We start from the raw sequence: 17,764 nt of genomic DNA on the forward strand, positions 1-17,764 counted from the left end.
TCATAGACATATACATAGACGCCTCATTGAGCAGGTTGGTCCGTTGCTGCGATACGTTAACGTGTCCGCCATATTGGATGTGGCAGATCTGCCCGTAAACTAATACAAGGAAATGGACTGAACTTCATAAAGCGCCTTTCTACAAAGTTCTTTAAGTTAATGCCTCTTATACACCCATTCACACACACACACTAATATATCTGGGAAACAAAGCTCTACTTTGCCACATCCAATATGGCGTCGACGTCAACGTACGATTCAGCGCTCAATGCGACGTCTATGTGTCTATGGGATAGATGTTTGACCGCGCATGTGACCAAAGGTTATGGGTCAGCCACCACCGGAAGTAAACAAAACCACGTTAATTGCGTTAATTTTTTTAACGCATTAATTGTTTAAAATTAATCGCCAAAATTAACGCGTTAATTTTGACAGCACTAATATATATATATATATACTATATATATATATATATATATATAATATATATATCTATACACACACACACACACATTATGTATTATGTAGTGAACAAAAAACTGTGAAATTACTGAAAACATATATATATATATGATATTAGGGCTGTCAAAATTAACGCGTTAATTTTGTCGATTAATCTAAAGAATAACGCGTTAAAATAATTAACGCAATTAACGCGGTTTTGTTTACTTCCGGTGGCGGACGCCATTTTGGATGTGGCAAAGTAGAGCTTGTTTCCAGATATATTATGTGTGTTGTGTGAATGGGTGTATAAGAGGCATTAACTTAAAGCCCTATGGAGACTGCGCCCTGGCCGGTCGCCCACATTGCCCACAGCTAAAACACGGCCCTGCTTGTTTTAGTTACGGGCAGATCTGCCACATCCAATATGGCGGACACGTAAACGTATCGCAGCAACGGACCAACCTGCTCATGAGGCGTTTATGTATATGGTCTATGACCTCATCCTAACTAAGCGAGTCTATGTATATGTCTGAAATCTATCCGAACTAAAGCGAAGTCTATGTATATGTCTATGACTATCCTAACTAAAGGAGAGTCTATGTAATGTCTATGATCATCCTAACTAAAGGAGGTCTATGTTGTCTATGATCTATCCTACACTAAAGGAGAGTCCTATGTATATATGTCTATGATCTATCCTAACTAAAGGAGAGTCTATGTATAGGTCCTATGATCTATCCTAACTAAAGGAGAGTCCTATGTATATGTCTATGATACTATCCTAACTAAGGAGAGTCTATGTTATATGTCTATGATCTATCCTAACTAAGGAAGAGTCTATGTATATGTCTATGATCTATCCTAACTAAGGGAGTTATGTATATGTACTATGATCTATACCTAACTAAAGAGAGTCTATGTGTCTATGATCTATCCTAACTAAAGGAGAGTCTATGTATATGTCTATGACTATCCTAACTGAAGGAGAGTCTATGTGATGTCTAGATCTATCCTAACTAAAGGAGATTCTTGGCGGAAAGAATGGATAAGGACGGACTTTTTGGGGAACATTTCATTTAAAAAGTTGCCCGACGGTTCGTTGACAAAAACAGGTAATTTGCACAGTTTGCAAAGCCGAATTTAAATTCCACAGAAGTAAACCGACTTAACGTACTCCTCAAGCAAAACACCCAGTTACACTACAGGAGTGTGGCACTCCTCAGTATATTTCCTCTCATTCTGGCTTTTTTCTATTTGCACTTTGCATATGTGCACCTTAAGCCAATGAAATAAGATATTTAAATATACTTCTCTGGTTTATCTACATTAATTTGATCATTTTACATAAATAAATATTCATTATAAGCTTCAGTCTGAGAAAAATGCATTTAATTTATTGATACATTTATTGATAGATTACAGAATTTTTTGCGATTAATTAGTAAATTTTTTTTTATCGATTGACAGCCCTAATATATATATATTATATAGTATAATATATATGATAATATATATATTATATATATTATATATATATATAAACTAAGTAAAGAGAAACGACAGTTCATCATTACTTTCATTACTTTTAAAAATGAAGGTCAGTCAGTCCGCAAAATTGCAAACACTTGTTTGAATGTAGCCCTAAGTTGCAGTCGCAAAAAACCTCAGCGCTACGACGAAAACTGGCTTACATGAGGACGCCCGCCCCAGAGAGGAAGACCAAGAGTACCTGCTGCTGCGGAATAAGTTCATCTGAGTCACCAGCCTCAGATCGCAAGTTAAAGCCCCTCAGATTAAAGGACAGAGAAATTCCACCCAGAGTTGCTAGTAGCAGACACATCTCTACATCACTGTTCAAAGGAGCCTGCAAATTCAGGCTTTTATGGTCAAATGAGCTGCTGAAAAACCACTGCTAAGGAAATGCCACAAGCAGAAGAGATTTGTTTGAGCCCAAGAAGCACAAGGACATTGACATTAGACCAGTGGAAATCTGTGCTTTGGTACTGATGATTCCAATTTGCAGATCTTTGGTTCTACCCTCTGCCGTTCTTTGTGCGATGCAGTAAAATGGTGAACGGATGCTCGCACATGCATGGTTCCCACCGTGAAGCATGGAGGAGGAGGCGTGATCGTGTGGGGGTGTTTGCTGGGACACAGGTTGGTGATTTGTTTCAAACTTGTAGGCACATGCACCACCATGGCTACCACCGCATCCTGCCGCGACCATGCCCATTCCATTGGTTTTGTGTTTTAGTGTGGACCATCATTATATTTTTCAACAGGGACAATGACCCCCAAAACACCTCAGGACTGTGTAAGGGCTATTTGACAAAGAGGAGAGTGATGAGTGCTGCGCCAGATGAACCTGGCCTCCAGTCAACTGACCTAACTAAACCCATCAAGATGGTTTGGGATGGATGGACCGAGAGTGAAGGCCAAAAGGGGCAACAAGTGCTCACATCTCTGGAATCTCCTTCCAGACTGTTGGACAAACCATTCAGGTGACTACTCAATGAAGTCATCGCAAGAATTGCTAAGAGTGTGCCAAGCAGTAATCAAAGCAAAGGGTGGCTATTTTGAAATAATCTAAAATTATAAAACATGTTTACTGCTAGACAGTACTACGCAAAAACTACTACCAAAAAAATATAGAGATGAGGTGAGATTTTCATGTAATTATGGGAAAATTAAAAGGACCTGTCCCAGCCCAAAGATGGATGGGGGACTGATTGACCTTGAGAAAAAGTGTTGGCACACAACATGCACAGGGCAAAAGAAAGAACAGTACTTGGACTGACCTCCTGAAAGTAGTGCCCCTCGGTGGGGGCTATTGGGGCCTATGGCGGTCGCATGGGCCACAGACAGAGATAGAGAAGGCGGAGAGATAGGGGGGAAGAGACTGATGGGGAATGGATATGGACGGATGCGAATTGGGGTACTAACGAGGACACGGCAGGGTATGAATACTACAGTGTGTCTAAGTTACCTTCAAGTGCTGACATCCAAGGATGTGGTTGAAAGAGGCATCAGAGGCAGGGATCCCCACACAGCATCCAGCTCTGAGCACATGGGTCGAGTGTGATACTGTTACGAACTGTAATTGGATGCTGTTATGTTTTTTTTTTGTTTTTCAATGTCTAATACGTGTGCCATTCACCTATGGTTGTTTTTCTTTTTGACCTGCTATATTTGCTCTGTATCGCTGTGTGCAGCAGGTCCATGATATATATATATATATATATATATATATATAGATATATTATATATATATATAGTAATATAATATATATAATACACACATTAAAATCAGTTCATTACATTCTTTCCATTCACTTTTGAAGATCATGATGAATGATTAATGTAGGCAAGACCTCTGCGGGATGAACATAAAGAGTCAAAACCTTTGTAGTATGAGAGACATTGTCAAGTCAGGACGAACCACCTCTTGTTCCACTGTCTTCACTCCCTGCTGGCCTACAGGAACACACATCACACACTCATTAATCAACAGCATCAATCTTTATCGTTATCATTGTTCCCTATTCTCTTTCCTACTGCTATTACGCTAGTGTCAGTCACTCACATCTCCGTGCCGCGACGTTTGTCCTTCTCCGTTTTTCTTTCCTTGTTACCCTTCCGCCTGGAACCCTTGGCTACTGACATAATGGTGTAAGAGTGATAGGAGAGGCTGGTTTGGCAAAACATGGAGTCCACAACTAACCATATTGGGTCGAGAACAGGAGTCTCATAGATGATGAGTCCAGAACTGGATTGCTCTTAATGTTAAGGCCCAGTAATAAATCTTTTATATTTGGCAATGCCTAGACCCCCGTGAGGATTTTAGTCTCTAGTGAAGTAAGAGTCTATGTTTGGTAATTCTCTGGGTCTCTGCTTGTTCCAGATAAATTCTAGCTATTATTTATCTAACTATACATTATATATAACTATATTAGGGTCAGTTCATTGGAATAAAAAAGGAAAACTCGGGATCGGTGTTCATTTTTGCTGCGGGGATTATCTTTACATAAATGTCCATGTGCTCAAAGTCTTAGCAAACCAGGGAGGAACTATAATATAACAAAAACTGATCTGAGAAGCCAACTTCCTTTGTTGAATGCTAAAACCACACTGGGAACTCCTGTCCGCCAGATGTCAAGTGTGGGAATCGCACTAGTTTGGTTTCCCAGGAGTAAGTCTGTAGCCAAACACTACGGCCAAATAGAGTTTGGTAAATGTGTCTAATAACAGTCGGATATTCAGACTGGTCCAGATGTACACTAAAATGATCATCCACGTTAAAAAATGAGACAGTTTTCATAAGTATGTGCAGATGATGAAAGGATGGGCGCTCTTCTCCCTCTTTTGGTTTTTGGCACGGAGGTTGTGTGGTGGGCCAAGCAGTGGGCATCATCTACCAGCTTCCAATATGTCCTTTAGGCGTTGCGTGCAATAAAGTTGGGTCGAGGGCCCTCCAAGCCCTCTGGGACCCCCAATCAAACGGATGTTTATTTCTTCCTCGATCATTTTTGGCTGCTGGATTCTTCTCCACTTTTAGTGTAGTGCTCGACGGTGGCGCACCGCAGACTCCCTGGTGGTGGTCCCATTTCACCTCCCTTAAGTTTGCTGTGGCACGTGGTGGTTTGGTTTGTAATATTGTTTTTGTGTGTTTTTAAGTTTCTTTAGTCTGTCCGCCTCACTGAGCTGTCCCTGCTCCTATTTTTGTTTATTTTCCCCCCTAACGAATGGTGGTATAGCAGACGCGCAGGTTGTGAAGAATATGTTCATTTTACCTCTAGTGAACCATTGTTAAATAAAATAATTTATATTTTTGGAAGTCCGTCTCTTGTCCTCTCTATATAGGTGTAACGAGTCTGTGTGACCTCATAGTATTCCCCTTACAGGGTTGAGTGAATTTCCTGGGGTGCAATTCCCCAGGTGGCGTTGTTGGACAAATCCCCCCCCTCTTTTACCACGTCGCGCCACACATACAAACACACACTTGAACTTATGGCTCCACAGCATTCACACACTTTATTTCAAAATATTAAAGATGAAAAATCCTAATAGAGGAACCTGTTATTGTAATTGTTTAATGCTGAACGAAATATTCTTATTCTTTTTCTGTATAAAAGATGAAAACATTGAGTTAATGTCTGTGTGTTAAGTATCAAGCTGGAATCAACAGTGTAAAGACTTTCAGAGTGCTGCACTGTGACACACACACACACATATATATATTTCTAGCTTCCTTTGACTTTGATGACAGCTTTGCACACTCTTGGTATTTTCTCAGTCATCTTCATGAGGTCATTACCTGGAATGATTTTCTAATATTAGTGTTACTTAAGTTAATAAAGTTAATTAGTGGAATTTCTTGCCTTCTTGCCTTAATGAGTTTGAGGTCATTATGTTATGGCAAGAATATAACTAAGTAAAGAGAAACGACAGTTCATCATTACTTTCATTACTTTAAGAAATGAAGGTCAGTCAGTCCGCAAAATTGCAAACACTTGTTTGAATGTATCCCTAAGTGCAGTCGCAAAAACCATCAAGCGCTACGACGAAACTGGCTTACATGAGGACCGCCCCAAGAGAGGAAGACCAAGAGTCACCTCTGCTGCTGAGGATAAGTTCATCTGAGTCACCAGCCTCAGATGTCGCAAGTTAAAAGCCCCTCAGATTAAAGACCAGAGAAATGCCACCCAGAGTTCTAGTAGCAGACACATCTCTACATCAACTGTTCAAAGGAGACTGCAAATCAGGCTTTTATGGTCAAATAGCTGCTAAGAAACCACTGCTAAGGAAATGCAACAAGCAGAAGAGATTTGTTTGAGCCAAGAAGCACAAGGAATGGACATTAGACCAGTGGAAATCTGTGCTTTGGTCTGATGAGTCCAAATTTGAGATCTTTGGTTCTACCTGCCGTGTCTTTGTGCGATGCAGTAATGGTGAACGGATGCTCTCTACATGCATGGTTCCCACCGTGAAGCATGGAGGAGGAGGCGTGATCGTGTGGGGGTGCTTTGCTGGTGACACGGTGATTTATTCAAAATTGTAGGCACACTGAACCACCATGGCTACCACAGCATCCTGCAGCGACATGCCATCCCATCTGGTTTGTGTTTAGTTGGACCATCATTTATTTTTCAACAGGACAATGACCCCAAACACACCTCCAGGCTGTGTAAGGGCTATTTGACCAAGAAGGAGAGTGATGGAGTGCTGCGCCAGATGACCTGGCCTCCAGTCACTTGACCTAAACCCAATCAAGATGGTTTGGGATGAGATGGACCGCAGAGTGAAGGCAAAAGGGCCAACAAGTGCTCAGCATCTCTGGAAACTCCTTCAAGACTGTTGGAAAACCATTTCAGGTGACTACCTCATGAAGCTCATCGCAAGAATGCTAAGAGTGTGCCAAGCAGTAATCAAAGCAAAGGGTGGCTATTTTGAATAATCTAAAATATAAAACATGTTTTACTGTACTGTACATGTACTACTCAAAAACTACTACTCAAAAAATATATATAGATTTTAGTTTATATTTTCAGTATATTTGGGGAAAATTAAAAGTACCTGTCCCAGCCCAAAGATGATTTTGACCTGATTTAACCTATAAAAAAGTGTTTCACACAACAATTCACAGGGCTAAAAGTAAAGACAGGTACTTTTAATACTCCTAAAATGTATTTCCCCCTTGTGGCTATGGGGCCCTATGCGTCTGCATAGTCCACATACATATAGCAAGAAATGGCTCTGATTAATATACTGATGTTTTTGTTGTTAAAGAGACAGCATGCTAATTGAACCACATTAACTTTACTAACCCTTTCTGTACTAACTTTCACCTTCAAGGTGAACATGACATGCCCAGGATGTGGATTGAAAGAGGCATCAGATGCAGGTCCCACACAGCATCCAGCTCTGATCACATGGTCTGATTGTGATACTTTACTGAACTTGTAAATTGATGCTGTTATGTTTTTGTTTTGTTTTTCAATGTCATATCGTGTGCCATCACATATGGTTGTTTTCTTTTTGACATTCTATATTTGTCTTGTACTCTGTTTGTGCAGCAGTTCCATGATATATATATATATATAGATATAATATAGATAGTATATATTATATAGATATATATATAAGATATATATAAATACACAACACATGACTGAATCATTCATTCTTTCATTCACTTTGAAGATCATGATGATGATAATGATAGCAGAGACCCTAGCTGGAGAACATAAAGAAGTACAAACCTTTGTAGTAGAAGAGACATCTGTCAGTCAGGACGAACCACCTCTTGTTCCACTGCTTCACTCCACTGCTGGCCTACAGGAACACACATCACACACTCATTAATCAACAGCATCATCTTTATCGTTATCATGATTATTGTTATCAACAAATCCCCTGAAAACTGTCTGTTATGTCTTCTGTCCCCGGGCCGTGGAACTTTGGTACTGCAGGTGTAAGAGTGATAGAGAGGCTGGTTTGGCAAACATGGATTCCACAACTAACCATATTGGGGGAGAACAGGAGCTCTCAAGATGAAGCCAGAACTGGATTGCTCTTAAGTTACAGGCCCAGTAATAAAATCTTATATTTGGCAATGCCAGACCCCCGTGAGATTTTAGTCTCTGAAGTAAGAGTCTATGTAATCTCTGGGTCTTCTTGTTCCAGATAAATTCAGATATTAATTTATCTAACTATACTATATAACTATATAGGGTAGTCATTGGAATAAAAAGGAAAACTTCGGGAGGGTGTTCATTTTGGGCTGCGAGGGATACATTTAATAAATTCCAGTGCTCAAAGTCTTAGCAACCCATGGGAGACCTAAATATACAAAACTATCTGAAGCAACCTTGAATGAAAACAACTGGGAAACTCCTTGCCGCCAGATTCAAGTGTGGAATCTCACTTTTGGTCAGATTAAGTCTGTAGCCAAACACACGGCCAAAAGAGGTAAATGTGTCTAAAACAGTCGGAATTCAGACTGGTCCAGAATGTACACTAAAAGATCATCCACGTAAAATGAGACAGTATTCTCAAAAGTATGCTGATGATGATGAAAGGATGGGGCGCCTCTCCCTCTTTTGGTTTTGCACGGAGGGTGTGGTGGGCCAAGCAGTGGCATCTCATCCAGCTTCAATATGTCCTTTAGGAGTTGCGCAATAAAGTTGGTCGAGGGCCCTCCAAGCCCTCTGGGACCCCAATCAAACGGATGTTATTTCTCCTCGATCTATTGGCTGCTGATTTCTGCCACTTTTAGTGTAGTGATTCGAAGGTGGAGAAAAGTTTCTGGGTGTCAGTCGTCTTTGCAGCAGTGACGCTGGTTGAAAAAGGGGATAAAAGTGCCTGGTAGCCTTTGAGGTCATCGGCTAGTTTGGATTTAAGCCATTTTCTTTCAGCAGATCTGAATTTTGTGCGTAGTCATCGAAGGGTATCATCCAACCATGGGTGAGATTGGTTTGGTTGAGAGATGAGTTCAGCGCGGCCTCCTCATGATGAATCTGTCTTTGGGCGAGTAGAGGTCATAGTCGTCTCAGAAGTTCAAAAGGTGTTCCAAAATCAAGTCAGGGGAAAATAAATTAAAGGTATCATCAAGCATCTATGAATAAAAAACACAAAACAATCTGAAAATAGTCACAAACTCAAGGAGCAATGGAGAAACACGTCTCACATGGCGATGGTTGGACACGGGGGGGCTCAGAAGAGACAGTTAAAAAAAAAAAAGCAACAGAGACTAAGATATCCTAAGCTGTAGGATTGTCTATCATGGGTCAAGCTTAAACAACAGTGGATCCTACAATTCCCATAATGCAACTAACAATATATTTTGTTAGACATCACTGTGACATGATCAGGCCTACTTTTCAGTGAAGATGCAAAACTTGGATCCTTTCAGGGATTTGCATGTTTCTGAGTCAGTCACTAAACAGATCCAGATCTTACGAGTCATTTGAGTCATTTGTCCATAAGCATATAAATTCCACCAGTGAAACAGAAGCCTGCCTGTCTTAGACTACAAATAATGCTAAATAAATTCAAATTTGAGAGTCTACTGTGCATCTGTGCATTTTCATCTTCTTTTTTGAGAGTCTACTGTGCATCTGTGCATTTTCATCTTCTTTTTATTTAGCCGCATTATATTCAACTGACACAAATACAGTATTATATTCTCATAATTCACAGTCAGCATCACTCATTCAACTGTAAATACAGTAAATTGCATTATAGAAATGTGGAAATTCAACACCATAATTATTGATAACAGATTGTGCTAACACATAATGCTGCAAATAAAATGCTCCTCTCACAGTGTTTAGGCTATATTATCCTAGCTTCTAAAGTTTATTAACACTTAATTGTGTTAAATCAGGTGCAGCGAACAAGGCCATTATTAATGATGACATATAATGTTGCAGTTAAAATGACATTAATTACGTTACGTCCCTCCTATTGTTTTTAGCCTATGAGCTATATTAGCCCCAGCTCCATAAAACATGTGTTTGTGTTTTAAATAAAGTTTCTATCATCTTGTTCATTGCTGTATTATCTTCTTACATTTGACTGGAGGAAGTCTTTTTGACGACACAACTCTGCGAAGTCCATCCGAGTCTGAATCTCTCGTTTCACGCTGTATGGAGGAAAAGATCCAGTCGACTTGGTTGAATCAGTGAATCTTCTGGGTCTGCTAGCGAACTGCGGGTCTCCTGAGTCTCCTGAGTCTTTTGGTTCTTTTGATTCTCTGTACGGATTTACTCAATGCGTCTGAATCTAATTCCGGGTCTGTGCTTCTGAGTCTGAGTCTGCAGGAAGACACACTGATCCGCTGAGTTGCCTGAGTCATTTGAGTCTGCTGAATCGGTGAGCGATCCGCGCGTCTCCTGAGTCTTTTGTGTTTTTTGATTCTTTTGATTCTCGGATGTTTCTGGCTCTGTACGGAATTACTCGATGGATCTGAATCTAAGACCAGTTCCTGCGCTACTGAGTCTGAGTCTGCTCTGCAGGAAGTTATGCTGATCCGCAGTCAGCTCATCTGAGTCCCGATTCCTGAAGCTATTCTAGCAGTGTAAACAATCTTATTGTCAACAATAATAGCGAGGCATGTTGTGATGAGATTGTACAGGTTAAAAGAAGAGGAGTGAATGACGCAATTTATCGTTTTAATTTGCATACTTGACCCGCTGTTAGACGGATGTAGGACAGTGAAGATCCAGGTTAATGGACTATGACTCATGAATCCCGAGTCAGTTAGAGGATCTGGGTTAAAGATCTGGATGAATCGCGAATCATACACCACTAACCTCCTGCCCTCAACAGGTACCAATTTATCTTCAAACAGAGGAACCTTAGAGAAAAAGTCCTGAGAAACTTTTTCTCACATCAACCTTCACCAACTATCTAGGCTGCTCAAGGAACTTTTACCTTGTCTAGTTATCATGTCTTTACTTGATATGATGATTCCGTCTTTATCATCAGGATATGTACCACAATCCTTTAAAAGTAGCTGTAATCAAACATCTTCTTCTTGGATCTTTGAGAAACCAGTCACCAACTAGTTGTGTTAATTTCTTCAACTTTAATAACAGCTTATTTTCAGTCAGTGCATCAGAGCACAGAGACAGTGCTGGTGACAGTTACGAATGACATTTTAATTGCATCAGACAATGGACTCTCCCTCTATACCGTACTTGTCTTGTTATATCTTGCTATATCCTGCTGTATTTGACACCACTGACCATCACATCCTATTACAGAGACCTGACCATTTAATTGGCATTAAATTAACTGCACAAAACTTGTTCAATTTATCAGATCAGTCTTAGTTTGTTAAATACTGTATAAATCCTCCATAAGCACTGAAGTTAATGAACCTGGTCAGAGGTCCACAAGGTTCTGTGCTTGGACCAATTCCATTCACCATTTCTATCTTTATATCATGATATGTATATCGTGTATGTGAAACCCAGACAAAAGTGAAGTTCTTTTTATTTAGCCCCACCTCAGAAGATCACGCGTTAACTAGAACATTAAATAAATATACCATGCACCATACTTTTCTATAAACTAAGATAATGATATCCAACTACTGTTGGATAGTCTTGGTGTGAGTTCATCAAACTTGAATTTAAACTTGACCATCAATGAACCGTGAAAAAAACTGCAAACATATTACAAGCTGCAATTAAAATTGTATTTCTTTCTCTTTTTGTTTAGACATTTAAGTATACATTTAGCTGCTTACCTCAGTTATTTTTGTCCTTATCGTTCTCTCTCATTGTCTAAACTTAGGCCTCAGTGTATTGAAATGAACAATGAGTATGGGCTGAAATATGTGCCAGAAACTGAATCTGAATCATTTATATTTGAATTGCTTAACTTGAATAATTGCATTAAAACTGAATTTGAATCACATAATTTGAATGTGTATTGTTCAATTTGAATCATTGCATTGAAAAACTGAATCTGAATTGTAATTTGAAATTAAATTTATTAGTTTGGAACTGAACATTCATTTCTCACAGTTCAAATTCAGTTTTCACAATTCAAATTCAGTTCTCACAGTTCAAATTCAGTTCTCACAATTCAAATTCAGTTCTCACAGTTCAAATTCACTTCTCACAATTCAAATTTACTTCTCACAGTTCAAATTCAATTTTCTGTGACAAACATGTTGAGGCAGAGCAATCGAGCAGAGACGCAGAGGACGCCTTTTCAGCCAATCAGCACCTACGTTTCTGAGCACGTAACATAATGGTCATCTGAGCACGTAACATAATGGTCATTTGTTGCCACCCACCATGAAACGGAGGAAGAACTGCTTTATGGCATTATATTTGAGTCTAGTGTTGCCACCTGTCCCGTTTTTCCCAAAATTGTTCTCTTTCTGCATCAGCTGTCCCAGGGAAAGAAAATCTATCCTGGGACACAATTTGTCCTGTTTTTTAGGGGAAAATGTAAAAACTTTATTAGGTTTGCTTCGTTCTGTAGTCCAGAAAGGTTCCCATGCTTCTGGAGCTATTTAACCGTCTGGGGACGGATTGGGCGGATCCGCCTAATCCGCCTCTTAAGTTTTACATATCTGTGAATATCACTGAAACGGTTTATGATAGAGAGATGTGGTTTGTTTCACCGTTTTCCTGAGATTCCAATAAAGACAGAGATATACGGTTTGTGTCTGTCCAACACTTCCTCGTTGTTCTACGTCACCAATCAAAAAATAGATGTTCGGCAGGCTGAAAGTGCAGTCAACGAACAGACAAACGTTACTAGGTGGGATATTTTCTTTTTCAACCAATCAGTGGATGTATCTCTGACATATTCTAGCCAATCAAAGGACTCTGGGGTTGCCAAGCCGACTGGTCATCTAGACCAGCCGGCTAGACCATATTTTTACCATTGTAAGCTTTGGTGATCCACCCCCCCACCCCCACCCCAGATAGGCCTAATCATTAATAAAACACGCTTCTTCAAAAGTAATATAGGTCAAATAAAAGCAATATACTTCCAAATAACAACACAGAACATCAGTAATAATTTTTAATATTACCACAGTAGCCTATTAATTTCACTGGGTTTTTTTTATAATCTCCTTGTCATTTGACTGTTGTAAACACAACTTAACCCAAGCAACAACACAGAAAATGAGGAACAAATAATGTTACCAACTCCACTGTTTTTTTATCTTGTTTTCATATGACTGTGAACACAACTTAGGCCAGGCAACCTAGCTTTTAATGTGAGCTCTGCCACTGTATTTCCTGAGCCAGTGATTCGATGTCTGGCGTGACTTTGGTAACAGCCAAACGAAAGTCGCTGTGCACATCCAGTCTGTTGCGTGCCTTTGTTTTGATGGTGACCAAAGCGCTGAAAGCCGTCTCGGACAGGTACGTCGTTCGCCAGTTTGTCACGGCAAAAAATACATTCAGCTCGAACTTTATCCATTGCTTCTACGAACCCAAACTCTATAAAACTTTCTTGGTATCCTCTCTTTCTTTTTTTGACACATTCCTCCGCAGTCTCTCCAACCTGCGGCGTAGCCATCTTTCCCCTTAGCTCAGTAAGTTGCTAGGCAACGGCGACTGCACGAGAGGCAGTGACGTGATATGCGAAAAATAATTTTAGTCACTTTAGTTAGGCTACTTTAAACAGAATAAATGTTTAATGTTGTACTTCAATGTTGTTGCTTTTTCACATATTAATGAAATGCTTTGTCATTTATTTATTATGGTTATTAAATTATGGTTATTAAAAATTAAACCCCTCAAAATCAGGAGGGCTTCGCGACCCCCCGTGGATCTTTGGCGACCCCATTATGGGGTCGCGACCCATAGGTTGGGAACCACTGATCTAGACATTTAGAATGTGCTCAGATCAGCACGACAGCACACCCTCAAATGTAATATTGCTTAATTAACATGATATTCAGACTTCTTCTGCTGTTTTAGATGGAGAAAGAAGATTTGAGTTATCAGGTTATGTCAGCCTCCAACCCACCTTCTGCATGGTAATGAGCTTTGTGTAGTGACCAAAAGAATGAGATCACAGATACAAGTGCCCAAATGAATGTCCCTCCATAGGGTAGCATGGCAAATAGTGCAATATAAGCTATGTATTACACTCTGCATCAAACAGAATTAAACTGATGGTTGAATTACGGGGTTCAGTTCTGAAGGGGAACTATGAACTCTCGCCATATTTTCCGACATGTCCACTGTGTAACAGCTAGCTGTAAACAAGTACTCATGACCTACATTAAAACTCATTACGCTAGGAAAGCCTGCTTGCAAATCTTATCAAGGGAGTCCTCCCTCCACAAGTCAGGGATGTTTGAGAGATCCCATTTGGTTGTGTACATGAATCATTATCACAGTGCGCCTTGTCAGCACAGCATCTACAGGAAACAGGCATTAGCAGTAGAAATATGATTAGAGTGGGCAAAAAGCATCAGAGACAGAAAGGACATACTGACGAGCAGAGAGATTTAAAAAAGCTGTGACCAGAGCCTGCTTACACAAAGGTAGGCTCGAGTTGACCTGACAAATAGACTGCAGTCCCATGTCTGAGTTCATCCACCACACGAAGCTGTCCTCTTCTTGAGGATATTAAGTACAGTAGGACCCATGTAATCTGAGTAAATCAAAACTGCAACAGCTGAGGCTATGGTTACCCCACTGATTTAGCACTGTAGTTCTACGAGATTGTCGGACTGACAAGTGAATTACAATTATCATCAAGTTAGTTACCTTTATCATCATGTGTCTATTGTGTCTTTATGCTAAGTGAAATAAGAATTAAGAAACAAAATGATACGTATTTTGTCACCATCAGAACTGTGTTCTTAGTTTAGAGATACTCTGCATACAGTGAGTCTAGGACCAAAGCTTAAACTGACTTTACAGTGCAACCACATAGTCAGACTTCAGACGGACGTCTGAGCCTGTCTTCATGAACCCAGCCCACAGCAGGTCTGCTGGGTTGATTACCATGTCAGTCTGACCTTTGCTGAGATGGAGACTTTGCAGAGGCAGTATGTGTGATTTTTCTCTCCCTTCTCTGGTGAGCTCGCTGAGTGTTTGACAGATGCTAATATGCAGAATGTCCCTAAGATCAGCGACAACCTACACATTTTCATAATAGGTTTGTTAGAAACAGAGCAACCAACATTAAACCAGGATCAACTTCTTGTTAAAACAATGCATATACTCTCAGCCCCATGAATCTGAAGGAAAGTCACCTGAAGAACAATTCACAGTACAGTCGTATGCCTCACCAAAATTTGATTTCAAACCACTAGGACAAGTTTTTGTTGACTTCTTGACTTTGACAGATCCATATTCCATCTTCTAAGAAACACGCTTATATACACTTATTTATTACTAATCTATGTTTAGCTCTTTCAAAAATGTGTTCATATCTGTGTTAGTGAACACTTCTTGTTTTGCCAATCCACCTGACAGGTGTGCTATATTAAGATGTCTGCTGAGTATGCAGGCCAATGGCAGAACTGGGATGTTTTCAGCTTCCAGAAAACTGATGAGCAGTTGGCACCTCGCATGGCAGCGGATGCCATCAGTGTATGCATGTGTGTGTGAAAGGGTGAATGAGACGTAGTTTAAATCCTTTAGGAAACTCTGTAAATCACAGAGAGTTGATGCAGAGCCGGAGCACATCAGAGAGAAAACCAGAAAACATTTCCTCCATAAAATATGATCCAGTCTGACCAGTCTGGTGGTGTGTGACTTAAGTTCCATAACGTGTTATGTGCAACTCGTGTGAGTTACAAAATGCTGCTTTAAATGACTGAAACTCTTATGTAATTATTAAAAGACACAATGGCATTCTATTTCATATTCTAAGATACACTTTTGCTACAATGCCTGTCTTAGATCACAGCCCACTGTGTGCCACATAAAGGTGCCCTACGACCATCATATAGGCCAATCTATTGTAAACTAGTTAACTAAAGTCATGATGGCATAAATATTATGGAAAGGTTTTGAAAATTCATTGGTACATGAATAAATGTGTGGGAACCCGTGTGTGTGTGTGTGTGTGTGTGTGTCGTTTTCAAGGATATTGTGTTATAAATGGCAGTAAAATCTAAATTAAATTTTATACTAAAATACATTTAAAAAACTACTTTCACTTGTCAATGGCTGCAGTTATTAACTATGAATCTTACAGCAGGTTCCTTACAGTGTGCTCACTAACATGGATTTTAACAAACTTATTAAAATGTTAAATACATGTAGAGATGGATAATGAGTGTTATATTAGTAACTCTTACTGAAAATTAATTTTCAGTCCTTCCTTTTCAGAGCATTCAGAGATGGAAATGAGGATAGGTACATTTTCTTAGGGTGTTACACAACAATAAATGAAGTTACATGTATTGCTAAAGTAAGTGGAGAAATATATATTTTGCAAAAATATCATAATAATACTCTTATAATGGAAAGTGATGTAACTTGAATGCAAGAAGAGGGCAAGAATTGCAGGGAAAGTGCAGAGCTCACAGTTTCTAAAAGACAAGGGCTCCCAGGGTTCCCTGGTGGACTGAAGACTGGTGCTCAGGAGGATGAGGGGGTTAGTGATGGACATGTGGGAAGACTATGGATCCAGCTGTGCTCTCTGTACGCTAAAGCCCCACTTCAAAGTCCATCTCCCCATCCAGCAGCCTTGGACAGCCCTTGTTGAAATGCACACATCTTAGCGAAAAAACCAAGGGAATCCACTACAGATCAATCTGGCTAAGCCATGCCATGGACGAATACCGATGATGTTCATTAAGACAGCAAATGCTTTCCAAGGTCACTTGAATCTCATCTAAGAAAGTGATCCCAGAGCCTTTAGATAGTATCTGTATCTGAAAAATGTGAAAAATGAACAAAAGGCCTCTAATGCATTCCCACAGAGATCCTAGGAGAAGGCGAATGTTCAAACCCCCACCAAAACTCCAAACCAGCCTTCTGAGACTGATCAAACTACATGCCATCTGGCACCAAGGTCCCATTATGGAACTGATGATTAGGGGAGAAAGGAAATGAAATGAGTCTAAGCTGTTTCACAGGACACAAGACAAACAACACTCTGCTGGCTTGGGACTACAGCTTGTAACATGTCCCTGTTTGTTTCTGACATTCACCCTAAATGGTTTTTAGATTTTTTTTATAGCTGCTGGGATGGCAGTATAATGCTGACAATCACTAACAGCATCCATAAATAGTTTATAGCACAACATCAGCATAAATTAGGCTTGTTATCACTTTCTGCGCTATGTTGTTCACTTGTATTTACTATCCTTTGGTCCTGACATGAATAATAGGGTCTGTTCAATTCGTACCAAACTTGAGTCATATATTTATGGTTCAAATTAAAGCTCCAAAATATTGCAGACCAAAGGATGGACTCTGTTGAATATGGTTTGCTGTTGTATCTCATTAAATCTGCATCAACAATCCTTGTGAATATCAATGTCTATGTCAGGATTCAAGGGCACAGTAGCTTGTGTTTGGAGGAACACAAGGTCTGTCAGGCCTGATTCTGGTGTCCCCATGAGGAATGTGGAGTTGTTTTATTACAAGCAGACAGAGATAACAAAAAAATAAATAAAATAGGATCATTAAATGAAGGGTGTTTGCTTCAATGAGATCATGTGTATGAGCATTTCAACAAATAAGGCAGAACTATGACCTGTGCTACATTTTGGTCCATTCATCAGAATTATCATGATGCCTCCTGTACATCTCAAGATAATTGAGTATGTCGTGCTGTATCAGTGTAATAATATATACCCCCATGTCTCAAC

The 17,764-nt window shown here is 39.8% G+C and overlaps 1 protein-coding gene across 1 annotated transcript in view; it reads right to left on the minus strand.

Moving 5' to 3' along the window:
* Window positions 1–14,942, minus strand: part of plekha6 (pleckstrin homology domain containing, family A member 6) — a 58,001-nt gene extending 43,059 nt beyond the window's left edge. The window contains exons 1-3 of the mRNA XM_027279467.1: window positions 14,854–14,942; window positions 10,015–10,198; window positions 7,704–7,776 (exon numbers count right to left, since the gene is read on the minus strand). Of these exons, the coding sequence (XP_027135268.1) occupies window positions 7,704–7,776; window positions 10,015–10,198; window positions 14,854–14,942 (346 nt within the window). The remainder of the gene's footprint in view (window positions 1–7,703; window positions 7,777–10,014; window positions 10,199–14,853) is intronic.
* Window positions 14,943–17,764: the final 2,822 nt, after the last annotated feature.

Source organism: Larimichthys crocea, chromosome VI (genome assembly GCF_000972845.2).
Source record: "Larimichthys crocea isolate SSNF chromosome VI, L_crocea_2.0, whole genome shotgun sequence".
NCBI lineage: Eukaryota > Metazoa > Chordata > Actinopteri > Sciaenidae > Larimichthys > Larimichthys crocea.